Here is a 25,803-nt window from a genome sequence, read left to right as displayed (position 1 = left end):
TGTATGTCCATCGAACGTCCATGCTGGACGTTTCGTACATACGGAGAATATCCCGTTAACATCCATATGTCCCCTATATATCCTGGTTATGTCCTTTAAAGATCCTAGAAAGGTGCCTATTAAAAAGTGGAACGTCCAGGGGACGTCCTGTGCACACATTCTCAGAACGTATTCGGAACGTCCGAAAGTAACATTCTCTGTACGTTGTGTGAACGTTTACAAAACTTTGCAGAACTCTATGCTAACGTTTTGCAAGCCATATAAGGAATGTTTTTCGAGCATTTAAAATTACAAAACGTTTTCTATACTTTTTTTTATAATTTTTATTTTTATTACATTTTCATTTTATTATTTGTACTGTAAATCTTTTACGATGATTTTGTTGCGTTCCCCAGCTCTCCTTAGCCAAGATTGTATAGATACCTCCGTTTCTTTTTTATTTGTGCACACTCTTGATATTTCTGCTGCGTCTAAACAACAGAAATTCAGTTGAATAATATATTCAATTCGATACAAATAAATATAAAAAATAACATATGATGGATACCGACTATACGTTTTTCATACATATATATATACATAGAATTGTACGCACAACCATTTCATAAAGAAGAATAAAAAATCGGTATGCATCGTATACGAATAACATATGTGTTGTCGTTTCAAAGAAGGCATAATTACCTATTATTACTTTAGCCACTTTCGTGGTATAAAATTTCTTCTTCCTTTTCTTTCCCAACCAACTATACGTCATCGCTAAATTATTAGTGAGTAATGTTGTTAATACTCGTTTAACAAAATCATAATTACTGCCACCTCCTACAAAAGCTAATTCGTTCACCTGCAAATTAAATATGTTTTTAGAATCAAGTGTGAACTATATTGTTATAGTCAATATATTTTATGTAATTACTGCATCTCTGTAATTATCTTCATGTTGATATCGTTGAATATAATAATGTGGATCTGATTTTCGTTACTAAGTTGTAAAATAATGGCGAAAATAAAAATTATTTCACTTTTTTTGAGCATTTCGAATTTATAACCTCAAACTACGCACTTGAAAGTATTTTAATAAACTTTTACAGAATGTTGTACATACACGTAAAAATTACTCCGAATCTTAATGACCTTATTGTTAGTGTCACAATTTATTAGTCCAAACAAACAGTATGCCACTGTAGAGTTAATTTATTAGTTGGAACGGAAAAGAAATATATTACACCCATACCTCGCTTTACGGCCTAGGTACATTCCGGAAAAGTTGGTCGTAAAGCGAAAAGCCGTATAACAAATCAATTATTTTTATACAAACCCATACAAATTCAATTGGATCTGTTCCAATTTTTTATAAAATAATATAGTTTTTAGTTCATAAAGCATTTTATTCTTTTTATTTCCTATAAAAATGCTTACATAAAAATAAAAGTACAGCATTTTTTTTGGCCGTATTACGAAACCTTGTGGGCCGTAAATCGAAAAAGTGCCATAATTAAGAAAGGCCGTTATAGCGAAATGCCGTATAAAGAGCGGCCGTATAGCGAGATATAGGTGTATTAAAGAATTATGTTTGAATTAGTAAAGATTTATTGTTATATTACGTAACATTTCTGATGAGTTATTTGAATTTTCGTATGCCTGATTGTATAAGCTATAATTCGTTCATAAAATTGCACACTATCGATTTGGTTCCAGCCGACTAATAGCTGGCTCTAACTGCTGACAGTAGAAAAGATCTATCGATAAAGCAGGCTCGTTGACATTTTGTAGATACTTTTTACATCAAGCACTCTTTCAAAGACAAGGAAGGTTTGCAATCAATGTAAAAATTGTTGTCCCGCGTCAAGAAGATTAAATGTTCTACAGAAAATAAAGGGAGCAAATAAAATTTCATACGTACAAGCTAATTCATCTATATACAAAATGTTTTAAAAGATTTCAGCTAGTTTGTATAAATAATTTCCGCATATTGTAAAACAAAATGGAAAATTAACATTAAGACTGAAATATAAAATAAAATAGGAGAGTCAATTAAATGTAAGATGTATTTACGTATCTCGCTTTATTCAACAAATTATAGCAAAAATGTAAAGAATTTGTGATGTACAACCAGAAATTCGCAATGTAATAAATTCAATTGCTTTTAACTCAAACAAATCATTACTTAAGGTTAATCTAAATTATCCAATAAAATTATGATACAATGAGATCATTAAAGTGATATTATTATTTTTTATCATTGAAATATTTCTTAAACTAACGTAAATCGTTTAATGAATTAAGAAATACACAATTTTATATCAGAGAAGAAACTTGATCTTAACATGTTTTTTACATGTTCAAGTGTAAAAGAAATTAAGTCAGGTTATGTTATCCTTAAAATTGTTCAATCTTTATGTAAAGGTTTTTCCTGCACCATCACCAGTCTCGAGAAATAAGAGTTGCTACAGAGCTTAGCATGGAACATTCTGTACAAACTTTTCTTTGCAAGTGACAGGGGTACGAAAAATTGCCGCTTTATACATATATACATATATTATCTTTCTTCTCACAAGAGACCACTGCCAGCCCTTATTCAACGATTTGGTCGAAACTTCCTGGCTTTCTAATTTATAGAGTCCTAATTTTTGGACGGTGAATGCTGGCTCTTTCAAGACCTAGCTTTAACTGTATCCTACATTGAATTGAGGTTATAATGCATTGGTGATGAAAAACTTTTTGCACACATTGTATTATTCCAACTTACTCGTTTGAGGACAATTTAAAACGTTTTAGTTTCATTTACATCAATTCACTATTTTTACATCGAAACTTACAACATATAATTATTTACATAATTATGTTATCTATAATGTAAATTTTAGTTCATCTGATTTGTGAAATGACAAATAAATCTAATAAACGAGTTAATTATTAAATGTTAAGTCCAACAGTAAAGTTATATTATTTTTTCTAATGGGTCGTTTTATTAGTTTTTGTCCTTGAAACATCTTGAAACTTGCCTTCCAGTTAATTTCATCGAAATGTTACTCTATTCACCACTTGCAGTTTGCATTCCTACGTTCCTCTACTAACGCTAATTGTAAGCGTGATAAGGGAAACAGAGTAAAATTAGATAAAAGTAAAATGGTATTCGTGTAGAAACGTTTGGAAGATAATACTGCTGGAAAACTTGTCGTGTCCTTTTCGATTTGTTCCATAATTATTCTCTTATTGTATTACAAATAAATCTCAATTAATTTATAAATATATATTTTATTATGAAAATGCAATACAAATCTTGTTAAAAATGAAGAAAAAAAAATGGCAGGGATTAATACACATTCGAACACATTATTATATTATTTATATTGTAATATGTTAATGCTTATTTGCGTCTACATATAACGATGTTTCCTTTGGAACGGACACATTCGTTCTACCCGACCATCGCATCGTCGCTCTTCTCAATATCGTACGTGCGACCATAGACCCCCACATTACCATATCTATGTACGATGAGTTGCATTGAACTTGTCGCAGTGAAGTTGGCTACAAATTCACTACGCATTCACGCCGCGTCGATGAGTGAATGCGTGGCCAACTTCACTGCGACAAGTTCAATGCAACTCAGTGTACTTCGTGTAACAGCGATTTTACTAATTGTAATTTTTCGTTATTTTTGTTTTAGATCAATTAAAAACTACTTTCATAGATATTAACTTATTTTAAATACTAGGTATAAATCTATATTTAACACATTAACTGCCACAGTGAAAATGGACATTTGTAAGACATGCTGAAACTTTAATTATTAAGAATAGAAACAGTTAATTTTCAAATTTTTAATTTTCTATTTGCTATCTTACGTTATTGATACGATAGCAACCTTATTAAAAGATATATTTTTTTTTTAACATATTAAAAAAAAATAAGTGTACAACATTCTAAAGATTAGTGCTGCGAAATTGTGTGTATCTATTTCTTATAAAAACACCCAAAAATTACAAGAGGTAGAAATTTTTATTTATATGCTTCTTTTCAGTGGAATGCAGAATATACAGGGTGATCCTCTCACTAGGGGACACAAAGGAACACTGGCGACAATGGACCCCTTGACCGCACCTTAAAGAGGTCCGTATTGTCACGTGCCAGCGGGGACCTACGCGGACCGAGACGACTCTGTGTGTCTTCATGGTGCGGTCAAAGGATTCATTGTTGCCAGTTCCTTTGTGTCCCCTAGCGAAAGGATCACCCTGTATGTTACTAATAGGATAAGTAGATTGAAAATTGTTTTATAGCTACGAAACATGCAAACGTGCGTTATTGCGACCATTTGCGGAAATGAATGAGCTTGCTCAGATTCGTTTTATACGTGTTGCCGAGTGATTGTCTCGTTAATATCTAATCTATCACGATAAGTGAAACAAATAGTAGGTATAATCTATTATGCAAAGTTTCGTCCCGATTATATATTCAATTTAAGACGGAGTCGTATAAGCCGTCCGTCGTTGGCTTAAAGACGAAAATTTGGCGTATTTGCGTCAAAGGAAAATTGTGATAGTCGTGAACGAAATTAGTGGAAAAGCAAGGATATAAGAACAACTCATGTGTAACTAATGTTGGATACGCTCCATTACTTTTTATGTCATCAGAATAAAAAAATTGCCAATTCTTTGGAATTGATACATGAAATTTGCCAAATTTTTCGTTTATATTTATTTCTCGCGTATGAAAAGAATAGTGTACTCAATGTATCATACAATATGTATGTACAAAAGTATTCGTCAAAATAAACCTCTACGACATTGCTCTAGAAACACGTGCCAAAAGAAAAGATAACATTGGCCAAAATTTAAGTGCAGAGGGTTTGTTGAGAAATTAGAAAAGTTGGTTTTCATTTAACACATTAACCCTGAATGACTGATTGAGTGGTTGTGAATGATCAAATGTAAGCGATTCAGAACAAGTGTACATAAATGATGTAAGTAATCTCCAACATCTTCCAAGGCAAAACAAAAGAAAATTAATACATTATTTACCGGTCAAAGATGAAATGGATCAGTACTATCACTTTATACAATAGTCTAACATATTGCGTTTAACAGTCCCGCATTATTGTGGGATTTTTAGCCTATCGGTTAACCCACAGATGGCGGATTATGGAGAGAGCCACAATTTCAATCTAATTTTGTATTACATATTATTTTCATTTTCTAAATTTTACACCGTTTTTTTTTAAAATTATTTTTCCAATTTATTAAAGGTAAAATGTTAATAGGTTACATGGATGTTTCCAGGCTAAAATGGATGGTTCCCTTTAGATTGGATTAAGAAATAACAAATATTTTAAGACACTTGTAGCGAAAATGTCAAAATCAAAACACCTCCAAAATATCAAAAATTGAGAATAATGACTCGTTAGAAAATCTATAAGGTGGAACCCAGAAATTAAGTTTTATTGAAATATTTAATAATTCTCATCTCTGTGTATTTAAAATACAGAGTTTAGCATAAAAGAATGCAATGTAATTTCTTAATTGTCGTCATTTACACTTGATTAGGAAAAGAATGACTGTGATGTATACGAAAGTGACCTCGTTTTTTAAGAAGGGGAGAAAGGATGTTAAGAAGACTGTGGAGGCTGATGACGTCTTGATGTAATTATCCTCAGTTCATCCTTCTTCCGTACAAAATTTCCTGCTCTTTATCCACTGTCTACCAAGCTTTTAGTGGTAAGCGGGCCTCCTCCACCCTGGAAATACGAAACTTTGAGATTTGCTAAAGCTTTTCTTTCTCACGGTTAAGTGGCGTGTCTAAACCCCTATTCCAACAAAGAAATGCAATCTCCAAAAGAACGCTGAGATACGTTTTTCTTTTACATCTAAAGAAATACAATCATTTATACCACATAGTCATTATTTTCTTGCTAATCAATTACTATTGTGATTTTATGTATCAGATTTTATTTAACAATTATCATTGTTTATTGTTCTACTAGTTTATTTCTGCTTTTGTTCTTTTTAATTGTACCGCTGGAGAATCTTGTAACGTATGTATGGGAGGCGCCATATTATGTGACGTCCAGCCCAAGTGTTATTCCGTAACTAGTAATGATACAAAAAATTGTTGACATGGAAATTGCACGGTAAAATGGGAACTATGTTTTGGCAGAAGTGACAAATTTTTTGCATTATTAGTTTAAGAGATATGATGGTCAAGTTTTGTTTTTTAAATGGAAGTATATATTTTTTTTCAGATCATGTGGTAGTGCTTTTCAAAACAAATTTATTAAGCTGTAATGTATACACCCGATTTTAATTAGTTTTCAAAATATGACGTTTACAAATTTTCCGATTTCCAGTAGATACGTCTCGATTTGAGTAGCAAGTCGTAAAAGTGGCCCTATTGTTGCGGTAAGTGCCACAGCCGTTATTCTTTGGGTCTGCCGTTCCTAGCGTAGATCCCCGCTATAGCACTTACCGCAACAATAGGGCCGCTTTTACGATTTGCCACTCACGTCAAACCGAGACGTATCCACTGAAAATCGGGAAATTTGTAAACGTTATATCTTGAAAACTAATTAAAATCGGGTGTATACATTAAGTATAATAAATTCGTCTCGAAAAGCACTATCACATGATCTGAAAAAAAATATATAGTTCCATTTAAGAAACAAAACTTGACCATCATATCTCTTAAACTAATAATGCAAAAAGTTTTTTACTTCTGCCAAAATATAATTGCTATTTTACCGTGCAATTTCCATATCAACAATTTTTTGTGTCATTACTAGTTACGGAATATCAGCTCTGTAACACTTGGGCTGTAACATCCTGTATGTTAGGTTAGGTGAAAAAATGAATTCTTTCTGACTTTATACAATTTTACAAATTAATAGGATACACAAAATTATCCGACTGATTTGCATTGCCTATAAGAATTGATTTTGAGGACCTCGTACGAGGAAATTGAGAAACAAGTTACAAGCACGTACCCTGAGTTGCATTGAACTTGTCGCAGTGAAGTTGGCTACAAATTCACTAACGCATTCACGCCGCGTCGGTGAGTGAATGCGTGGCCAACTTCACTGCGACAAGTTCAATGCAATTTCAGTGTACAAAGTCCGATTTTGCAATTTTAGCTTTTAAAATGTTGTAACAAGTACGTTGTTTTAGGAGAAAATTTTGTTTATAATTTTTTCACAAAAGCGCTCTATATTGCGTTGGTATGCCTTTCCCGAATATGAATATCATAACTGTGATTTCAAAAGAGTGTTCAAAAACCTTGAATTACTTTTCTGTGTGTTCACTGCTACTCTACTAGAGGTGCTACTATCACTTATCACGTTTGTAAACCTTCGAAATGGTTATATTGTGGTTACGCCTATTTTATAAAATTGCTTCAAAATTTAGCTAGACGTAAATAATAATGATATCTAAACACTGATGATAATTTAAAAAGGTTAGCTGTACCAAAACCGAGGTGATGACATTTGAAATCACAACATGTAGGTAATGTTTACAGTATAGGAAAAGCATTGGTTGAAAATATACTTTTAATTATAATCCTACATTTTTAAGTTGCTTTAAAAAACTATAGAATTATAGAAGAATATAGCGTAACTTACTCTAAGAAAGTGGAGATGATTTACCGTACAGTTTTAGGAAAACCGTAATTCTTCTCCTCGTAAATAGCTTGTATCCAATTATTGATTGTACTAAAACATTTGACTTTGCCCGCTAAAATGGTCGTCACCCACGTGGTTCTGTCTGCTGCTGGCGACACCGTTCATTGGACAAGAAGCCAATATGGCGTCGCAGTAACGTAGCAAATGCACTAAAAGTGTCAAACTTTACACGCTCATAACTTTTAAACCGCTGCATTTCGACAGTTAAAACCTGCATTTTTGAATTCTACGCATCGAAAACTATTAGATTGAGAAGAAAAAAGTGGATAATTTTGTGTCCCCTAAAGTATAGTTCAGCCGGTGAAATATTTATTTTATGCATATTTTACACTGAGTTTTATTTACTTTGAGTCAATGTTACATGAAAAGTTATGTATCCTACAATCAAACCGTCTGTCTGATTGTGAGATTAGTTTATTTATTATACATTATTTATTATTTATTTTCCTTAACAATTCAAAAACGAAGTTTCAAACAACATTTTCGCAAATGAAAATGTTGTTTGGAATGTCCCCAGCCGCCACCCCCTTAAAGGGCTTACACTCTTTCTAGGACACCCTGTATATGTAAATGTCCTAACATTTGAATTTTGTTTTTCATTCATGACACAACCACCTTAAATTTTCTTCGCAACCTAAGAAATTCTCTTTTAAACGGTTCATTTGCCAAACGTAATCTCATCGTATTATCATTTGTTTAAATCACCACAACACATTTCATATCATTTATTTACGGAGTTCAAAAATATTTAGACAAATTTATTGATCTGCCCTGAACAAAATCCCGCTTGGTCTATGTCGAAATCTACAAAATTACGGATTTGGCAGCTAAAAAAGTTAAGCAGGGTACGAACTCGTTTTCGTCCGTAGACTAGCGTCGACCCTAGAAAAAAGGTCCTTAGTAGGAAAAAGTCCTATTTACTTTTTTGTTACTGATCAAGGACGGGTTGATATTGATGCAATCTAGATACATCTTGACGCTTTTGATAGTTATGAAGGGTCTACAGAAGAAGCAGAGAAAAGTATTTCACGTTTTTCGGACACAATTCTGATAGAAACGCATCATAATTATGATGTTCATATTCCACATAAATATAAATATCCACCGACGTATAAAGTGCTTTTTAAAAAAAGTTGTAAACAAATGTTTTTCTAGAAAAGCATACTTTTTTATAAGCTTTTAAAATCAAAATTACAAAATTGGACTTTAAACGTCCCTGTATAATTGTACGAAGAATATTTTAAAGAAAGAATCATGAGAAAATATTGCTTCTTCGATTCAATATCTCTGAACTATGCAATGAGATTTTAGCATTTTTTACCACCGTTCCTTCTGCTCTTGTAATAGATACTTCATCATCGACAATATTCATGTAATTTGATCTCGATTGATTATTTTTTATCTCTCAAACTAAAGTTGTAATTAAAAGACATTCGCTTGAACAGTATTTCTACCATTCAAACATTTTCAATTGTCTACCTAATCAGGATCGTGGTGGAAGCTTAGTAAAAAAGCATTGGCTGTAAAATTGTTTATTTTGAATAAAAGAAACACACAAAAAAGAAAAAAAAACTTGTTTTTCTCATTTAATATTTGATCATTCGTCGACTATGTATATTCGGTCGAAGAGAAAAATTGCAGCTTTGACGTGTGTCTGCAAATCCCATTTGTATTGCAAAGGTATAGATGCAACGATACTGAAATGGAATATTCGATAAGAGGAATGAAAAGGAATTATGAGCACGGTATGGCTTCGTTCCGTGAACGAAACTAGAAACGTCACAGAGTTTACACATTAAGCGCGACTAACAGTGGTTACTAAATGATTTATGACAAATGTGGCACAAATCAAGATTTGACTTTTCGTGGTGCATTTGCCATTGTTATTTATGTTGTGTATCCACTTTAACAGCAAAATATATACTTATTAGTACATCTAAACTCTTGTCAGAAATATGTAAAATTAGGCATTATTCTATTAGTGGAATATTCTGTTAAATATTCTAGTAATATCATAAAAAAAATTTTTATTTTGCGATAACTTCAAAAGGGGCGCAATACATATATTTGATATGCTATTCAGTAAATAAATAAGTTTCTTTAACTGTCGTTAAATATTTATATAAGTGAAATTCATTTACTTTAATCGTGCATTTAAATTTTAAGAAAAATAATATAAATTTACCTTGCTAACTATTAAGGTTTCTTACATGTTATAATATCATATTTCACTCAATTTGGAATTTCAAGGTAAATCTGAAACACATTAAAAATTCGCGACTAAAATATTTTATTTTATATTTCAGATTATTTTATTCACTGAAATTCTGGTTCTTATTTAAAACATTATTTTATTTGAATTGTATTTAACTATTTGAAATATTTTTTCTCTAAATTTCACCATACTCTGCAATGCTGTCACCAGAACTCAGCTACAATTTTTTACGATTAGAACTGTCGTAGCAAAGCTATTTCTCGTGTCCGGTCGCAATTTAGTCCAGAGAGAATTTTCTCTTGTGCCAACTTAATAGCTGATTCTTTTGGCAACAGCGTTCTTAGATGGTTCGTACGAAATATAATTTTTCTCTCTCTTAATCTTCCTTATTTTGCATGTCGAATCATATTATGCTGATTAATGTAGAGTTTATTTGCGTGTCGTACATTCAACTGATAAAAAAAGATTTCCAACCCAAAAGTGTGTGTGTGTGTGTGTGTGTGTGAAAGAATCGAGAATGAACTAGAAAGAATGATTGAACGAGGAGAGAAAGAGTGTGAGAGTGAGATAGAGAGAGAGAAAGGAAGAGCGAAAGATGCGTGGAAGGAGGTGCGTGTTGGGAGAAGACGTTGCCAGAGAGAAGTGTGTGATCGCGAACGAGAGAGTGCAAGCACGTGAAGAAAAATTCATGATCAAATATATATATTCTTTGCTAAGCACAAAGATCTGAGACAGTGTAAGATTCATTTCTCCCCACGATCCAACAAAAAGTTCCAACTATATACAAATATATTTGTACAGTATCCGCCAAAGTAAGCTTTCCTAACGAAAATAGTGTTATAGAGGAAACAGGAATTCTCAAAATTTTAATTTTGATGATAGTAATATTAAAAGTGATTTAGACAAAATTAATGTAATTTCTAATTATGTATTAAACATTATAAAATTTAATATATAATTAAAAAACATGAACAATTTAAATATCAATTCAAATTCTCCTGCGTAAACGTTTAGAAGCAAGTGGTGGTGCGCCGTAGATCTATATCAGGCCTGTCTAACTTGCGGCCCGCGGGCCGCTCATGGCTCCTTCCCCTACCACGCAGCTCGCGCTCTGCTCTCCCACTCTTCCAGTTAGTTTCCCGATTCGTCCAATATTTGACGCGTATTCCTAGTCCTAACTGCTAGAAACCGCTGCCCCACTACTGACGCTACTGGGTGGTGGGGGAAGTCTGAAGCGGTAAGAGTGGGAGCAGTGGCTTTTTCTCTTCTAGCAGTTAGACAGGCCTGATCTATGTATGGGACCCTTTCCCCTACATCGTCATTTCTCCCGGAGCTACGGATGGGAAAGGGTGGGAGGCCGAAAAAGGGAAAGCCTACGGGGAAAGTAGGGAATTAGGAACTCCGGGGCAAGCTGGAAAACCTTCAAAAAGAGCCGAGAACCCGGGCAATTGGAAAACCTGCGAAGAGAGGGAGTCCAGAATATCGCCATTTTCCTTGGGAAAGACTACCATCCGCGGTGCTGTACAATATGTATATTTTCACAGTTTTACGTGTTTTTTTAAGTATATGTAATGTAATCTCCCATCAAAAGTTTCTTTTCTATCTTTACAGTTGATGAATTACAGAGACAAAAATGAACAGTTTGGTAAAATTTCAAAAATGATTTTATCCCCTCAAAGTGAACTTCAAATAAAAAGAAAAATAACTTTTGCATAATTTGATATGTATTTATTATTATTTACAAAAATGTAAAGAAATGTTTTAATACAGAACGGAACATTTAAATGGGAACATCTAAAATAAAATTATTGTTATTAATAGAAAATTGTTTTCTATGAAAAAACTTCGGAGAATAAAGGTATACTGTTTTAACGGCCATCTATAATGGTAAAAAAGATTTTGTTTTAAAGTCACAAAACTTGAAAGTTATTCGTATTTTTGCAATGAAACTGTAAACTTCTTTTTTACATAAATGCATTTGTCGTAACTTTCTGTCTAAAAATATATTAAAGTACAATATTATATAAAACAACAGAATGGTTAATTTTTTAAATAGTGTACTTTAACTCACTTTTAGTCAACATGTTCCGATGAAACAATCAATATGAAAACGAAATGCAAATCCATTTTAAAGAAATTTGCAATTGATTTAATTGCGTAAAATTAATTGGCGAAATTTTCTGTTCTAACTACCACTATTTGTTAAATTTCGCAGTTTTTTCTTCGAATCACGATTCTTGCGTAATTTTCTAAGAGAAAAAAATGTTTTTCACTCTTTCGTTTTATTGTTCGATAAATAGAACAGCGGTTACGCTGCATGCCACTTAACAACTCCTGAAACCGTGCGAGTGCCTAGGTCTCTTTGAACTCAAGTATTCCGACAGAGCTCTACTATTCGACAAACGACGAATGTCATTTGTTAATCCTAGAAACCTAACGTACTTTAAAAAAACGCAGGTATTTGAGCTGCTAGTTGTCAGATCGAATTCAAACATATTAACTGCATTTCTGATTTTCTTAATTTCATTACTCGACTGTAGAATGAGTACTCAACTGCACAAATTTAAATAATTATTAAATAAATAAATTTATTTACATGAGTTGGAATAATTGTATGGACAATATGACTTCTAAATAATGACTCTATAAGCCATTTTGGATATTATTCCAAATGGTCTCACAAGGGAATGGTCAAAAGTTATGGAACTTTGAAATTTTCATATTTTTAAGTGCAAATGATCACACAAGTGTAAATTGCATCACACATGCAATTTTCCCTGAAACTCATCTTAATTGTTAGTAAACATCATCTAATCATCTCAAATTCATGCCTTTATCTTTATACTTAATTTTCACTTTATATTTCGATTTCTCATGTTATCTAATCATTTGCACTTAAAAATATGAAAATTTCAAAGTCCCATACCTTTTGAACCCGTCGCCAATGGCACCCAAAAATTGCATCTTAACAATAAGAATGGACATATGTATGTAGTCAGACGTATTCAAATTAATTATTAAGGATATGGTGAGTTAATTTTTAAATCTAATTTCCTAGATAGGTACCTTCCATTATTATATAAGGTGTCTCGTGTAACTGGACTTATATCTCCAAAATAGTAGAAAACAGAAAAAATATCATTAGTCAAAATTAAATGACGACGACTGGAACATCACGTAATACATGCGTCACTTCCAAAAGTGGAGGCGTATAAAAAAAATTCAAAATTAAGTTTATTTTTTTAAATGGTCCTGTGTATTTTATTATAACGTCAAACGTTTCTTAATTCTTTATAAAAATGTATTAAAGCACTTGGGTCGAAAATTAGTTAATTCAAAAGATATCTTAAGGAGAGATTAGTGATCTCTTTTTATCTCTTTTGTAGAGAATAAAAAGATGAAATCGACCTTGAAATCTTTGGAACGCCTTCAGAACAGATAATGTTCCATTTGACACCATAATTTTGTCCAATGGAATTTTCATCTATTTTCCACCATTTCAGAAATACAAGTTAGCCCATTTACATAGGACATCCTACATATTAATACAAACCTTCTGAAAATTTGCATTGTTCTCTTTTTTATTACTTATTCAATTATTTAGAATTCGAGGCGCTTGTCCGAAAGACATTGTTCAGAAATAGTGTTAAATAACTCTTTAAATAATTTTGTTATAAACAATAATTTGCGGTTTCAAGTAAATCTACTACATAATTTCCGAAAAGTACACAAACTTCCATGTAAATTTGCGCTCGATTGAAGTTCTTCGCTTAAAAGTGTTTTGTATCCTTATCTTATGAGCGTCTTTCAACAAATTTGCTTTTAAAATGTCCAAATATTTGTTCTTATCTAAAATATCATGGATGGATGATGGATACATCAACGTCAACGGCTGAAATATATGCGTATACTACATATTACAGAGCTCACTTCGTGTTTTAAACCTCAAAGTACCGATCTGAAATTTCATTCGAGTGATTTATATGCGTGTAACAAATGTATTACCTATTCCATTTCTACATATAATTAAAGTGTTAAAGCTTATTACTTAAATAAATATTTGTTAATAATTCAGATTGTTTAAATACTCAAAAAGTATAATTAATAGTAAATATTTTCATAAGATAAACGATACGACATTTTTATAAATATGTACGAAGCAGAAAATTTAAAAACAATGTAACTTATGAACTTTATCACGAAAATAAATTGTACATATAAATTGTTTCAACTCCTATATTAATTGTATAAAAAATGTATACCTACACTACTTCAGATTATATTTTTCCCACCTACATACTGATGAAAACTTCTTCTAAAAGTTTTCTCATCTTTGTTATTTCAGAACAACGCGAAAGTTTTCTACTGCCAGTGTGGAGGGAAAAAATCAATCTAAAAAACACGATGTCACAATGCCACAGAACAAACAGCAGGATATCATTGACAGTGGTACGTATTTTAACAATGTACAAATAACTTTAGTAAAGATGTTTATCTTAGTTAATCAAGTTTCGAACGATTAACCGAAATCGGGTTAGGTTGGACCAGTGCAACATTTTATGATGTCAGCCAAGCTGACCGTGTTGAAAGCAAAAGTGTAGTTGAAAAATTTCTATTTGTTTTGTGTGCAATTATATTTTGCAACGATTTAATTTGTATAGGACACGTGACCAAGATCGAACTGGAGCTGGAAGAAGCTCCGGACGATTCGATTCCAGTTGGATCAATGCCACCGGAATTGGATGTCACTGCTGAAATCAATTCCACCTATCCGGATGGTGAGTTGAAAATCTGACAAAACCCTAGAGACTATACCTCTCCCTGCTTTTGTTCAGAAACTTTCACATAGGCCTTCAATTTTATCCGCTTCGGTATTTCAAATGGAGAAACGTCAAAAAATTCAAGAGCCGACTGTTCTTTCAAAGTCTATTTCGCTTTCAGTTCATCGTACTCTATTGATCCAACGTTTAATTAAGCGAACAACTCTCAATTTGCGTTTCCGTGTAAAGTATGTACTATATCGTATGCAGTTTCAAAGATCCCTCAATTATAAATTAAAACGTAGCTTCAACAAAGCAGTACGATATTTAGGGAACTAATTAACTCCACTTTTACTAAATTTCTTAATAATAATTAATGTTCAACTTCTCAGTATTTAAATGGCTTTAATAACCTAATTTTTATTGGTGTAACCAGAATTTTTTCCTGGTATAAACCAACTGTCATAGTTTTATTAACAGTGTCAAGTATTTGATATCTTGCATTTTGCATGATTTCACGAAAGAATTTTAGAATCCTCGAATCTCCCCTAGTTTTAGAGTTTCAGAGTTTTAGAGTTTTAGAGTTTTAGAGTTTTAGAGTTTTAGAGTTTTAGAGTTTTAGAGTTTTAGAGTTTTAGAGTTTTAGAGTTTTAGAGTTTTAGAGTTTTAGAGTTTTAGAGTTTTAGAGTATTAGAGTTTTAGAGTTTTAGAGTTTTAGAGTATTAGAGTTTTAGAGTTTTAGAATTTTAGAGTTTTAGAGTTTTAGAATCTTTAAACTAGAGAATTCCAGAATGTTAGGATTCTAGAGCATCGGAATGTTGGAATTTTAGAACTTATTTATTTTGAAATTCTGGAATTTTAGAGGTTCAGAACCTTAGAATCGTAGACAATAATTTAATTTCGTGAGATTAAAGTTACAAAATGTAATCTAATCATATGATAGCAGTATTATGAATTTTCACGACGACCATAGATATGAGGTTTCGTATCACGATGCCAGTAAAAATTGCGATTTGCTGTCACGTGAAAATATACCCATTAAAGTCGCGACATGAAATCCAATATCACAACAATACGATTTCTGATTCTCATGCTGACAGAGGTATGACATTTCGTGTCATTAAATAATTGTTGCAAAAAAACTGTCGCATCAAAATGTGCCTCTATCCTGAAATATGAAATTCTCACATATTAATTGCAAGGAAAAGTAACTTACCACTGCTCAAAATTACTTTTTCATTCATATCTTTTCCTACTTATGCAATATGTGTCTGATCCATCTGTCTGAAGTTTAGAAAATTTCTAAATTTCATTGAACATATTAGTGAAGTTTTCTTAGGCAATTAAAAAAATTAAAGGAACCTTAGACTCTATTATATAACTTTTCAAGTTAGTGTTACATATTTCTAATTTCAATGTTCAACTTTTTACACCATTATTCCTTGGTTTATTTTTACACCTAGACTCTATTAAAATTCAAAATTTAATAACTTTGCAATATACGCAAACTGAATCCTTCAAGTATCATTCTGTTAATGACCCTTTGCTAGATGTAAAAACAAATTTAAAATTACAGAGTTACAGATTCCAATTTTCCTGAGAAATTGTTCTTCCGTTATGTCGAAATGTAAACAGCTGGCTTAAATAAATATGACGTTATTCCGTAGAATATAAATCTTTATTTGTTACACACTATTTATGTATATATTACCGGCAGTGTATGAAACGCAGGCACTGTATAGAATGCCTAGGCAATATCGATCTAAATCCTGATATAAACAATATTACTTTTCCTCTAAATTAAAATTTTTAATTAAACACCTTTCGGAATTTTTTCTTATCTTATTAATTTTTAGAATAATTATTTTACAAAAACCTTACAATACCTAGCAAAAGTTTTTATAATATTAAAAAAATTCGGATGTTTCATACTTTGCCCAAAAACGTCAGGCATTCTATACATACATATATTGGTTAGACATCCTATACAATGCCTGCTTTTCATACATTGCCGGTAACGGTAACATGTACATGAAATTAATATTTTGCATAATTACTTGATTCTTTCGTTTGATTATGAAATATCTGAAATTGTACATTTAATTGTTAGTTCATATTTGGAAACTAAAGTTGCTAATTTATAGAAAAAGAATTAATAAATAATTATAATGTATTTTGTGAGACACTTGCTTATAATTACATTGTGAAATGAAACTGTTATATTTAAATGATTGTTTATAGCAAATAGAATTTTCGTGAAGGTAGATTCTTACGGTTTTCGAGCTTTGTAAACACATGCATATTTTAGACATCAGTTCGTATATCTACTCTCATTACCTTTATCAATATTTAGTACGCGAGAAATGAACTATTAAAAAACCTTGATAATGTAAGGGTATTTACGTATGTTGAGACTTTCATGACCTTCTCTCCTATGTATATTAAAAGCAAGTACACTTACGAACAAACCAAGTTTCCGTAGGGAAAATGACAACATAGGAGAAGTAGGAATTCGTGAAATCTTAATTTTGACGATATTAATATCAAAGGTAATTTAAGAACAATGTAATTTTTCGTTACTAAATATTATAAAATTTATTATAGTATATGTAGGATGCCGGCGGAGAAAAACGTTTCGTCTCGGGATCGTTTATCAGACTCGTCAGTGGGGCTGACAACAGACGATCCCTGCCCCAGCCACCTATTGTACCGTTATTCGGAACTTATACATACAGTTTCCCAGAACTGGGGTAGGACCCGTGGAGGGATGATTGCTGAGGTCATTGTAAACAACTTTTTCCTTTGCCAAAATGTTGGTTAAGGCTTCGTTTTCGAGTTATTAATGAAAAACACTGGCCAATCAGAGCGCGCTTTTAGCGTGGGGCGAAACACGAGAGTGTTGGGTATGCTCTGCGTTCAAGCCGTGGTCGTGATCAAGTGCATCGGCACCGCGTCGGTATAATAGGATTTGTTAGACAAAAGTTGTATCGAATAATGAATTAAAAAAGAAAGGAATAATAGTATCGAATTAGGGGGAAGTTGCCGAAAATGAAGCTCTGGTATGTCTGTTTGAGAATTTAGCTGAGCAATTTTATAAAATATCATTTAAATAACCTGTGGACAACGTTAACTGCATTTTGAAAGCAGTTGTTACGTCTTACATGCATTAGTAAAAAAATGATACAAAGGTACGATTTTGGCAACCGGTATCCTAAATCGTACTGGTTGGTTTCCAACATCCTATCTCTGAGTTATAAATAATAAACTGATTTTATTTAACATTGAGGACAATAATAACATTTTGTGCTTTTGACACGCCTGCACAGGCCTCATGTACCCTTAAACATTGTATTATATTTTCAAGTTGAACTTCTTCATACAAACTGCAGAACCACTCCTCTTCATTAAGCGATACAGAAATATTTGCAGATGCACTAGTTGAAGACGTGTGTTTTATTATAGCCTTATTCATGTTATTTGCACTTCACTGTCCGTACTTTCTTTTTGACATAACTATAACCTAAAAACAATATTGATCAATTGTTTAACTCGTACTGGTACGATTTGGGAAACTACGCCGTAGTACGATTTAGGCTACTCGCCGGCTCTTTCATAATTTTATTTTATTTAATTTATAAGTAAGTTTTAACATGACTTGAAAATTGGCGCATGCACATAAAAACGTAGGCTTATATTTGTGTAAAAATAAATATCATTAAATTATTTTTAAAAGAGACAGCGCAAGCGCAACATGATTAAAATTTTACATTAGGCTGATCTGCTTTTTCAAATTTGTTAGAACAGCTACTGTAATTGATTTTGATACACTATTTAAGGTTTTATAGGAATGTCTTAGCTTATAAAAGATGTTGCTAGCTGGTACCGCCATTCAACATTAAGCAAAATTTGAATGTGGCACGATTTAGGAGACTAGTACGATATCGGCAACTTCCCCTATTGGTTGCTCATGAACAACGAATCCTATTACACCGTCGTGGTGCCGATGCACCTGATCACGATCACGATTTGAACGCAGAGCATACCCAACACTCTTGCGGTTCGGCCCGCGTTAAAAGCGCGCTCTGATTTGCCAGTGTTTTTCGTTAATAACTCGAAAACGAAGCCTTAAGCAACATTTTGGCAAAGGAAAAAGTTGTTTAGAATGACCTCAGTAATCATCCTTCCACGGGTCCTACCCCAGTTCTGGGACGCCCTGTATATTCGAACGGCATGCCGAGCGAGCGCTTACGAGAACACACCATCACCTCGCCGCCACCTCGCGGTCCCCGGCCCGAACTCAAGTCGTCCGAGGAGACGAAACCCTCTCTCGACTCAACGCCCACATATAACTGAAAAATATCAACAATAACTTAAATATCAATTAAAATATTCTCACCTAGATGTTAATATAGAAGTGGTGGGAGACATCAAACCTCTATGTATGGGTCCTCCACCCCTACATCGTCGTTATACGACTTAAACATTCCACTTAGGGCCTAAGTGGAAAGGCAGGAGTCCGGGGAAGAAATGGCTTACGGCGAGGGCCAGAAACCCCAAAACCTTAAAACTTCGAAATCCGAAGAAGCTTACAAGGAAGGTTATTGTCATTCGGAGAGTTAGAAACCCGCTCTACCGTACCCAAGCTTTTTACTTATACTGGCGGTGTTAAAAAGAAATAATCTACTATCCACCGTCTGGCAGCCAAATAGCACCGGGCATGGACAAACTACTTCTTCACGGCTTTTGTCAATCATTGTACCACGTACGGAAGACCCCATACTTAACTGTCGTCGGAGAAAGGAATTTTATTCTTAAGACGGAAAATTAATCTGAGTGGGTTTGCGACTACAAGGGAGATCGGGAACTTGGAAATCTGCGAAGACTACGGCGAGGGGGAGGAGGGGGAGACCAGGATATCAAGATTTCTCCTAGGAAAGCCTGATTTGATCGCGAGTGTACGTGATTTGATTCCACTATCATAAAATATGAATACCACCACCATTAAATGTTATAGGTGCTATTATCGTAAACAGGTACTACTATAAAATAATTGATAACGAACAAAAATATGTTACATAGATACATATGTTCATAAGCGTTTATGATATTAGTAAAAGCATAGTAGTAGCATTTCTAAAGGAGTAGCAGTGAAATACAGAAAAGTAATACACGTTTTTTGGACATAATTCTCACAAAAATTCGTTATAACTATGATATTCATATTCTGAAAAAGTATAAGATACGCGGTATAGAGTACTTTTTGAGAAGAATTGTAAAAACATTTTCTTTTACAATAATGTATTTTCGCAAAATTTGAAGTTTTTTACGTGAAAATGACTAATAATAAGAAGAGGTGGTAATTGTGGTTTGAGTTGCTTTATCTGTCACGTCGCGTGACTGAACGCGATCTAAGTTTGAACAAGCTTTAAGACTACCAGCAGACCGGAGTGTATACAATATTCTCTGGGATGATTTTAACTCCTTAAATCCCTAAAGGATTCCTCAGATTCGAGAGATTCAAGTTAGGTCGGAGGATAATTATACTCGGATAGTTAGATAAGGACTTGCAAGAAAGTTACCTATAAATGATCTTTCTAATGATGACTGTGGGAAGTACCACAATAATTATATCCTTAATTGAGGCATTTAACTCAATACTGGTTTAACTAACCCAAATGAAAAGAAAAAGAAACATTTTTGGGGTAAGTGCTCTGTGATCCCCTCATTTATGAAACTACATCAGCATTACTTGAATTCATTTTTATTTTGCACATTATTAATGATAGGCCAGAATAATACAGAATTATTTGTTACGTAATGTAATTGTTAATTACCCAAAAGTTACTTATCGTTTTCAATTATGATTTTAAAACCTTTACATATATTAGTTCCAAAATGGTTCTAGCATGAATATTTGTACCGATTTTACAGTAATTGAAGTCATTAAATATTATATTACGACTTTTTACCTAAGAACATGACTACTTATGATCTTACATGAAAAATTGCGAATTCCGCTAATTTTAATTGCTTGTAACTTCTAATTGTGATGATCGATCCCGACGAAATTTTCAGTATACATATAACTTACCTAGATCTACAAAATGCATATTTTAAATTTCAATTACAGACAGATAAAAAAATTTTTAAATTGCCCTTCACCACTTTTTTCGCAATTTTGACAAATTGTAATTTTTTAAAGCGACAAAAGTTCACATTTTAGTAAATTAATTTTTATAGTTTTTCAGAAAACATCGAGTCATTTGGTTGATTTTTAAAAGAGATATTCTGTTTTAAACGGTGTCCGAATGCTTTTGTAGCCCACTGTATTTAGAATAATGGTTCTACATAACTATAATATTTCAGTCAGACCTTTTATATTATAATAGTTCTGATATTGTATTATATATCAGTTATTCTCGGAATCCTTTTTAATCATGCTAATGTTTTCTTGTGTCATTGTTTGTCGCCATTAAACCTACGTGTCAACACATAATAATTATATTCATATATACATATACATAATAGTATTCCATCGAAATAATTGATTGTAAATAAAAGTATAAATTGTTATAATAGGTGTTCTAGGGCCAGATGCAGTTGTAGTCAGAGCTGAAGAAGCTTTGATAGTTATTCTAGTACTTTTCCTATGGGCCGCAGCAATTGCTTTGTTCTTCAATCGATGGGGTAAGATCAGGATGTTGGAACCATATCAACCAAAATTTCAACAACAACACAGACCAAGCTGTACTACAATCGAGCAGAATCAACTTCAGGTAAGAATATTTTGCACTCAATATTATGGTTGATTTACTGATAAATTTGAGGATATGTTGCTGTTTAATATAGCTATATTAAATAGTTTATATAGCTATTTTCGTTAAATTATAAGCTTCGAATGATATAAGGCCTTTCCCAACAATCTAATAGCAAAACATTTACATTTATAATATGGTATTAAAACAATTGAAATGGTCGCCCACCCACTGTAGCAATCACCTTCATTAAGAACTTTTGATTAGTTTTGAAGAATTTCGTAGCATTGAAAATAGAAATTGACATCGGAGCAAGAAAATTTGCATGGCAACATGATAAGCGGTATTTGAACTTTGCAAAGAGACGGTATTCGAGCTCATCCCCGGAGGATAAAATGGCAAGGCAATCCATTAGAATCGAAGAGGATGAGCTTCATGAGAGAAGGGTTTACTTTATGTCCCTGGAATTAGTGCCTAAGATTCCAGTAAGATTTTAGTGTTGGTCTTAAGGACCCCCGAACTAATAAGGAGAAAAAATTGTGCCGGTAATCCGTCGTTCGGATAATTGTTTTGACAGAACCAAACTCCTAAACATCTCATAAAACAATTGAAAAAACAATTTGCAAATATAGATGTTTATTTCGTGAAAAAATGCATAATAAGAGAAAGATAGAAGGTGAATTAATTGTTTTTAGGTATCACCAAATTACTTACAAAATAAGTATATGTATTAGGTGTAAGCGAAAGTTCTGTCGTTTTTAAGAAAACATAAATATTTATTCTTACTTATTAGTTAAATTTTATTTTAAAATATGATTTCCCTCGTTAGTTATGACTGTTTGCCATCGTTCTTGTTGTTTATCCACTCCCCTAGAGAAAGGGTCCCCGCTTTTTGACGCAAAGATGTTTTCATCCTTGCCTCATCTTGTAAGGAGAATTCACCTGATCGAAATTTTGCGAACCATCTTTAGCAGGTTCGAGCTGTTACAACAGCCTGTCCAAACACTCCACATAAGTTTCTTTCTACCTGCATTGCGTTACTGCCTTTTTGGAACTCGTAGAGCAGGCCTGTCCAAGTAGGGGAATTTACTCTTGGAACACATGTTTTGGGTCCCCTTCCAACGCTGCTCCTTCAAGTAAGATGGGACGGTTCCGACTACCATCTCTCCGAGAAGACAGTACCGCCGCTAGGAAAGACGGAGAGACGGTAGTCGGAACCGTCCCATCTTACTTGAAGGAGCAGCGTTGGAAGGGGACCCAAAACATGTGTTCTAGGAGTGGATTCCCCTACTTGGACAGGCCTGTCGTAGAGCATGCAATGATACAAATGCACTTTATCTTGAGCCATGTTAATGTGTGAGGAGCACGAGGCCGCGAAACCGCGGGCCACGCCGGCACGCGCGCCGCTAGTACCCACGCCGCCGACAGGGGGCGACCACGCGCGCCGCGAACTCGCGAGGCGAACGGCGTCGCGAGCGAAGATATACCGGGCCGCGAGGCAATAGAAGCCAGATCGGTACTCGGATGAGCAATACGAAACACGATCAGCTACGATTTTTCCTCCAGCAGCGTTTGTCAGGACGGGTTGTGTTGATGGCCGTCCGGCGATACCGACCGCTGTGTCCCTGGCCACTGCCGAGAGTTCTCTCGGCGCACAGTGGTCTGTTTCGACAATCTAGCGGGACAAAAGTCACAGGTTGTACGTAAACCATTAATTAAGCCGAAATATTTATTATTTGTTTTAAAATCACCATCGACATTATTTTATTAGACTTAAAACTTTCACATCTTTCTCATTTAGGGTGTTTTAAAACCAAATTCATATTTTGGGGTTTTTTAAAAGGTGAGAAATTGATATGCAGAGTTGCAAATATTTGCAGCTATAACTGGTCAAAATTTGTTCTATAAAGCAAATAGAATAAAACAGCACAAATAGTTTCAGGTTCCACCAGGTTCCTGGATGTACAGAGCTTTTCCAAAAAAAACTATTGAAAACTTCCATGATTTTTTTGCCAATATTTTATTTCTGACAGTTGCAAATTAAGATACTCATGGCTGAGGATTGATTTACTACTTACCTGTACGTCTATAATCCATTATTTAAAATACTAACAACCGAAACTGTGATTCAATCGCGCTCCTTTAACGTTTAACGGATACAAATAAGTTCTAACAATCCGTAACTGAGCGACCGGCTTGCATTTGTTTTGACCATTGTTACATTCATAAAATACATATAAAGTTACATACCATGTTATTATAATATTTTTGTCACAATCGTTTCTGATATAACAAACATTTATTCATTTCGGAGGGGTCATGTTTTTTTACTTTTGTCCCGTTAGATTACTAATAGACAGACCACTGTGCGGCGGTCTCCCGACCGCCGGACCGGACGTACACGTGTCTACGAACGTTGACCCGTTTAAGGTCGTCTTACTGCCTGGGTGAGGACGGGTTGTGTCTACCGTCCCGATCTAGCACCCGATCCCGGGAATCCCCCCACCTCCGCCGGTCCGCACCGTGATCGAACCGGACCGTGGCATGACCGCTCGACACCGCGAGCGAACCGCGCCGTGACCGCGACCGCTCGATACCGCTAGCTTTAAGATCGTTAGTTTTATGGACACATTAGACTGATAGGACGCCTATGTCCGTAGAGTAAGTACATAACTTGTAGATTTAGAGCGAGATATATCTATTCTTTTCACCCATATCCAACTGAATTATTCATTCGATCACCTGAACCCCGGACTTACCGGCTGAGCCGGCAAACCCCCGGCGGTAACCCGTCACAAATGATACAAAGGTTTGATGGAAACTGAATGACAAACACAAAACGTTCCTTAAATAGTCTGAGAGGGTTCTACCTGTCCCCTTACCTGTTTTTACTGAGGTCCGATCACCTACCTACAACCCACAGTGCATACAAAAGTAGGTATTAAAAATCGACATAACTTTCACTTACACAAAATACATACAGCATCTGATCCTTTTTATTCTTGGCTTTTTATTCTTCATACTTTATTAGTATTGTGATAATGATAAATCTAATTTTTACATTTTTATTTATTCCCTACGATGTTTACTGAAAGTTTTGAAAATACTTCGGTATCTGTTAAAAAAAAGAAGTTTTTAATTACGAAATAGGGGTCCCCCTTTCCCGGTTTGCGCTACTATTGTAGCACCTCCTATGAAATTAAATTGCCATAAATTATTGCAATACAAAGCTGGCTATAGCTTTGAAACAAGATCAAAGTGAACAAATGTTTATATACAAATTTTTCATTATTTTTTGTGCCACTTGCGCAGTCCTGAAGCAGGTCTCGCATATTACCAAACACTCTGTAATTATTTATCATCATCATTCGAAATATTGTATTCTGAATTACTTCTAAACAATTGTCATTTTGTGAGTCTAATTTCATTTTTATTAACTTTAACACGTTTAACATCAGGAATATTTTGTATTTTTTATGACTTATAATTTCTGACAGATTCGAAATCAATCAATCCAAAAATTTTATATCGGCGTGTTTAAGGCTTTTTTCTGATCAGTCCAACGGAGCCTTGAATTTTGGTCACTACAGTAGACTTTCATTATATTGCCGCGAACGGGGTGATAGAAGCGGAAAATTTTCCAAGCTTCCAAATTTTGAATTAGAGAGGAAAATAAAAATAAAAGTGTATTATTTTCGTAAACTGTGATGCTGATGAAATAGCACTACTGTGCTTGAAAATCTATATATATGAAGGACAAATCGCTTACGTGGCAATATAATGAGAGTTCACTGTAATCCATATCTGGACTTAAAATGTTTCGCCCCCAGATGTTTTAAAATTTTTACTATCACCTAACTTGAAGTTCAATTCAACAGCTATATCTTGAATTAATGGAACTGATATTGGTATACCACTACCTCTTTCCTGTAATATCCATTTGTACATTGCTCGATCTAATTTGTAATTACTTGCTAAGTTGAAACTCCAATCGATATGGATATTGCTTTCGTTACTTAACTTATTTCGATATTCCAATATTTTTGATTTATTACTTTTAATTCCCATAATTAGTACCGCTTCCAACATTATATGTATTGCTAAAGAAGTTGTACTTGTAGTAGTAGTATTCGTTTCAAATATTCTATAATATTTAACTTGTTGGCTCATTTCAATACCAATTTTTTAATATTCATGATATAAATGAAAAAACTATTTTCTACATCAAAAACAAAATCTGTTTTATAATTGTCTTTAATAGTTTTTGTATGGTGTAGTTAAATATTGCCTTAGATTCTTAATTTTCAAATTAAACTAAACAATATCCGAGAAAAAAGTTCGCTTTAAAGATTGAGTAAACACGTTTATAATATAAGAATAGACATATCTTTCTGTAAGAAAAAT

The 25,803-nt window shown here is 33.5% G+C and overlaps 1 protein-coding gene and 1 long non-coding RNA gene across 3 annotated transcripts in view; one reads left to right on the top strand and one right to left on the bottom strand.

The window, feature by feature from the left end:
• The window catches only part of LOC117601351 (uncharacterized), a 108,530-nt gene that overhangs the window by 46,029 nt on the left and 36,698 nt on the right, over positions 1-25,803 (top strand). Inside the window, exons 2-4 of one of the 2 annotated variants that reach the window (XM_034318002.2) lie at positions 14,230-14,333; positions 14,546-14,662; positions 21,224-21,420. In XM_034318002.2, coding sequence (XP_034173893.1) covers positions 14,297-14,333; positions 14,546-14,662; positions 21,224-21,420 — 351 coding nt within the window. In that variant the 5' untranslated portion in view covers positions 14,230-14,296. The remainder of the gene's footprint in view (positions 1-14,229; positions 14,334-14,545; positions 14,663-21,223; positions 21,421-25,803) is intronic. The other variant, XM_034318003.2, reaches the window with a different exon arrangement.
• On the bottom strand, positions 314-1,397 carry LOC143305383 (uncharacterized). Its single transcript, XR_013062272.1, has 3 exons — positions 914-1,397; positions 682-841; positions 314-470 (listed from the first exon to the last, which is right to left on the bottom strand). It is a non-coding gene; the product is annotated as an uncharacterized LOC143305383 (long non-coding RNA).

The sequence above is a fragment of the Osmia lignaria genome, chromosome 6 (genome assembly GCF_051020975.1).
Source record: "Osmia lignaria lignaria isolate PbOS001 chromosome 6, iyOsmLign1, whole genome shotgun sequence".
Classification (NCBI taxonomy): domain Eukaryota; kingdom Metazoa; phylum Arthropoda; class Insecta; order Hymenoptera; family Megachilidae; genus Osmia; species Osmia lignaria.
This window is presented reverse-complemented; position numbering and strand designations above follow the sequence as displayed.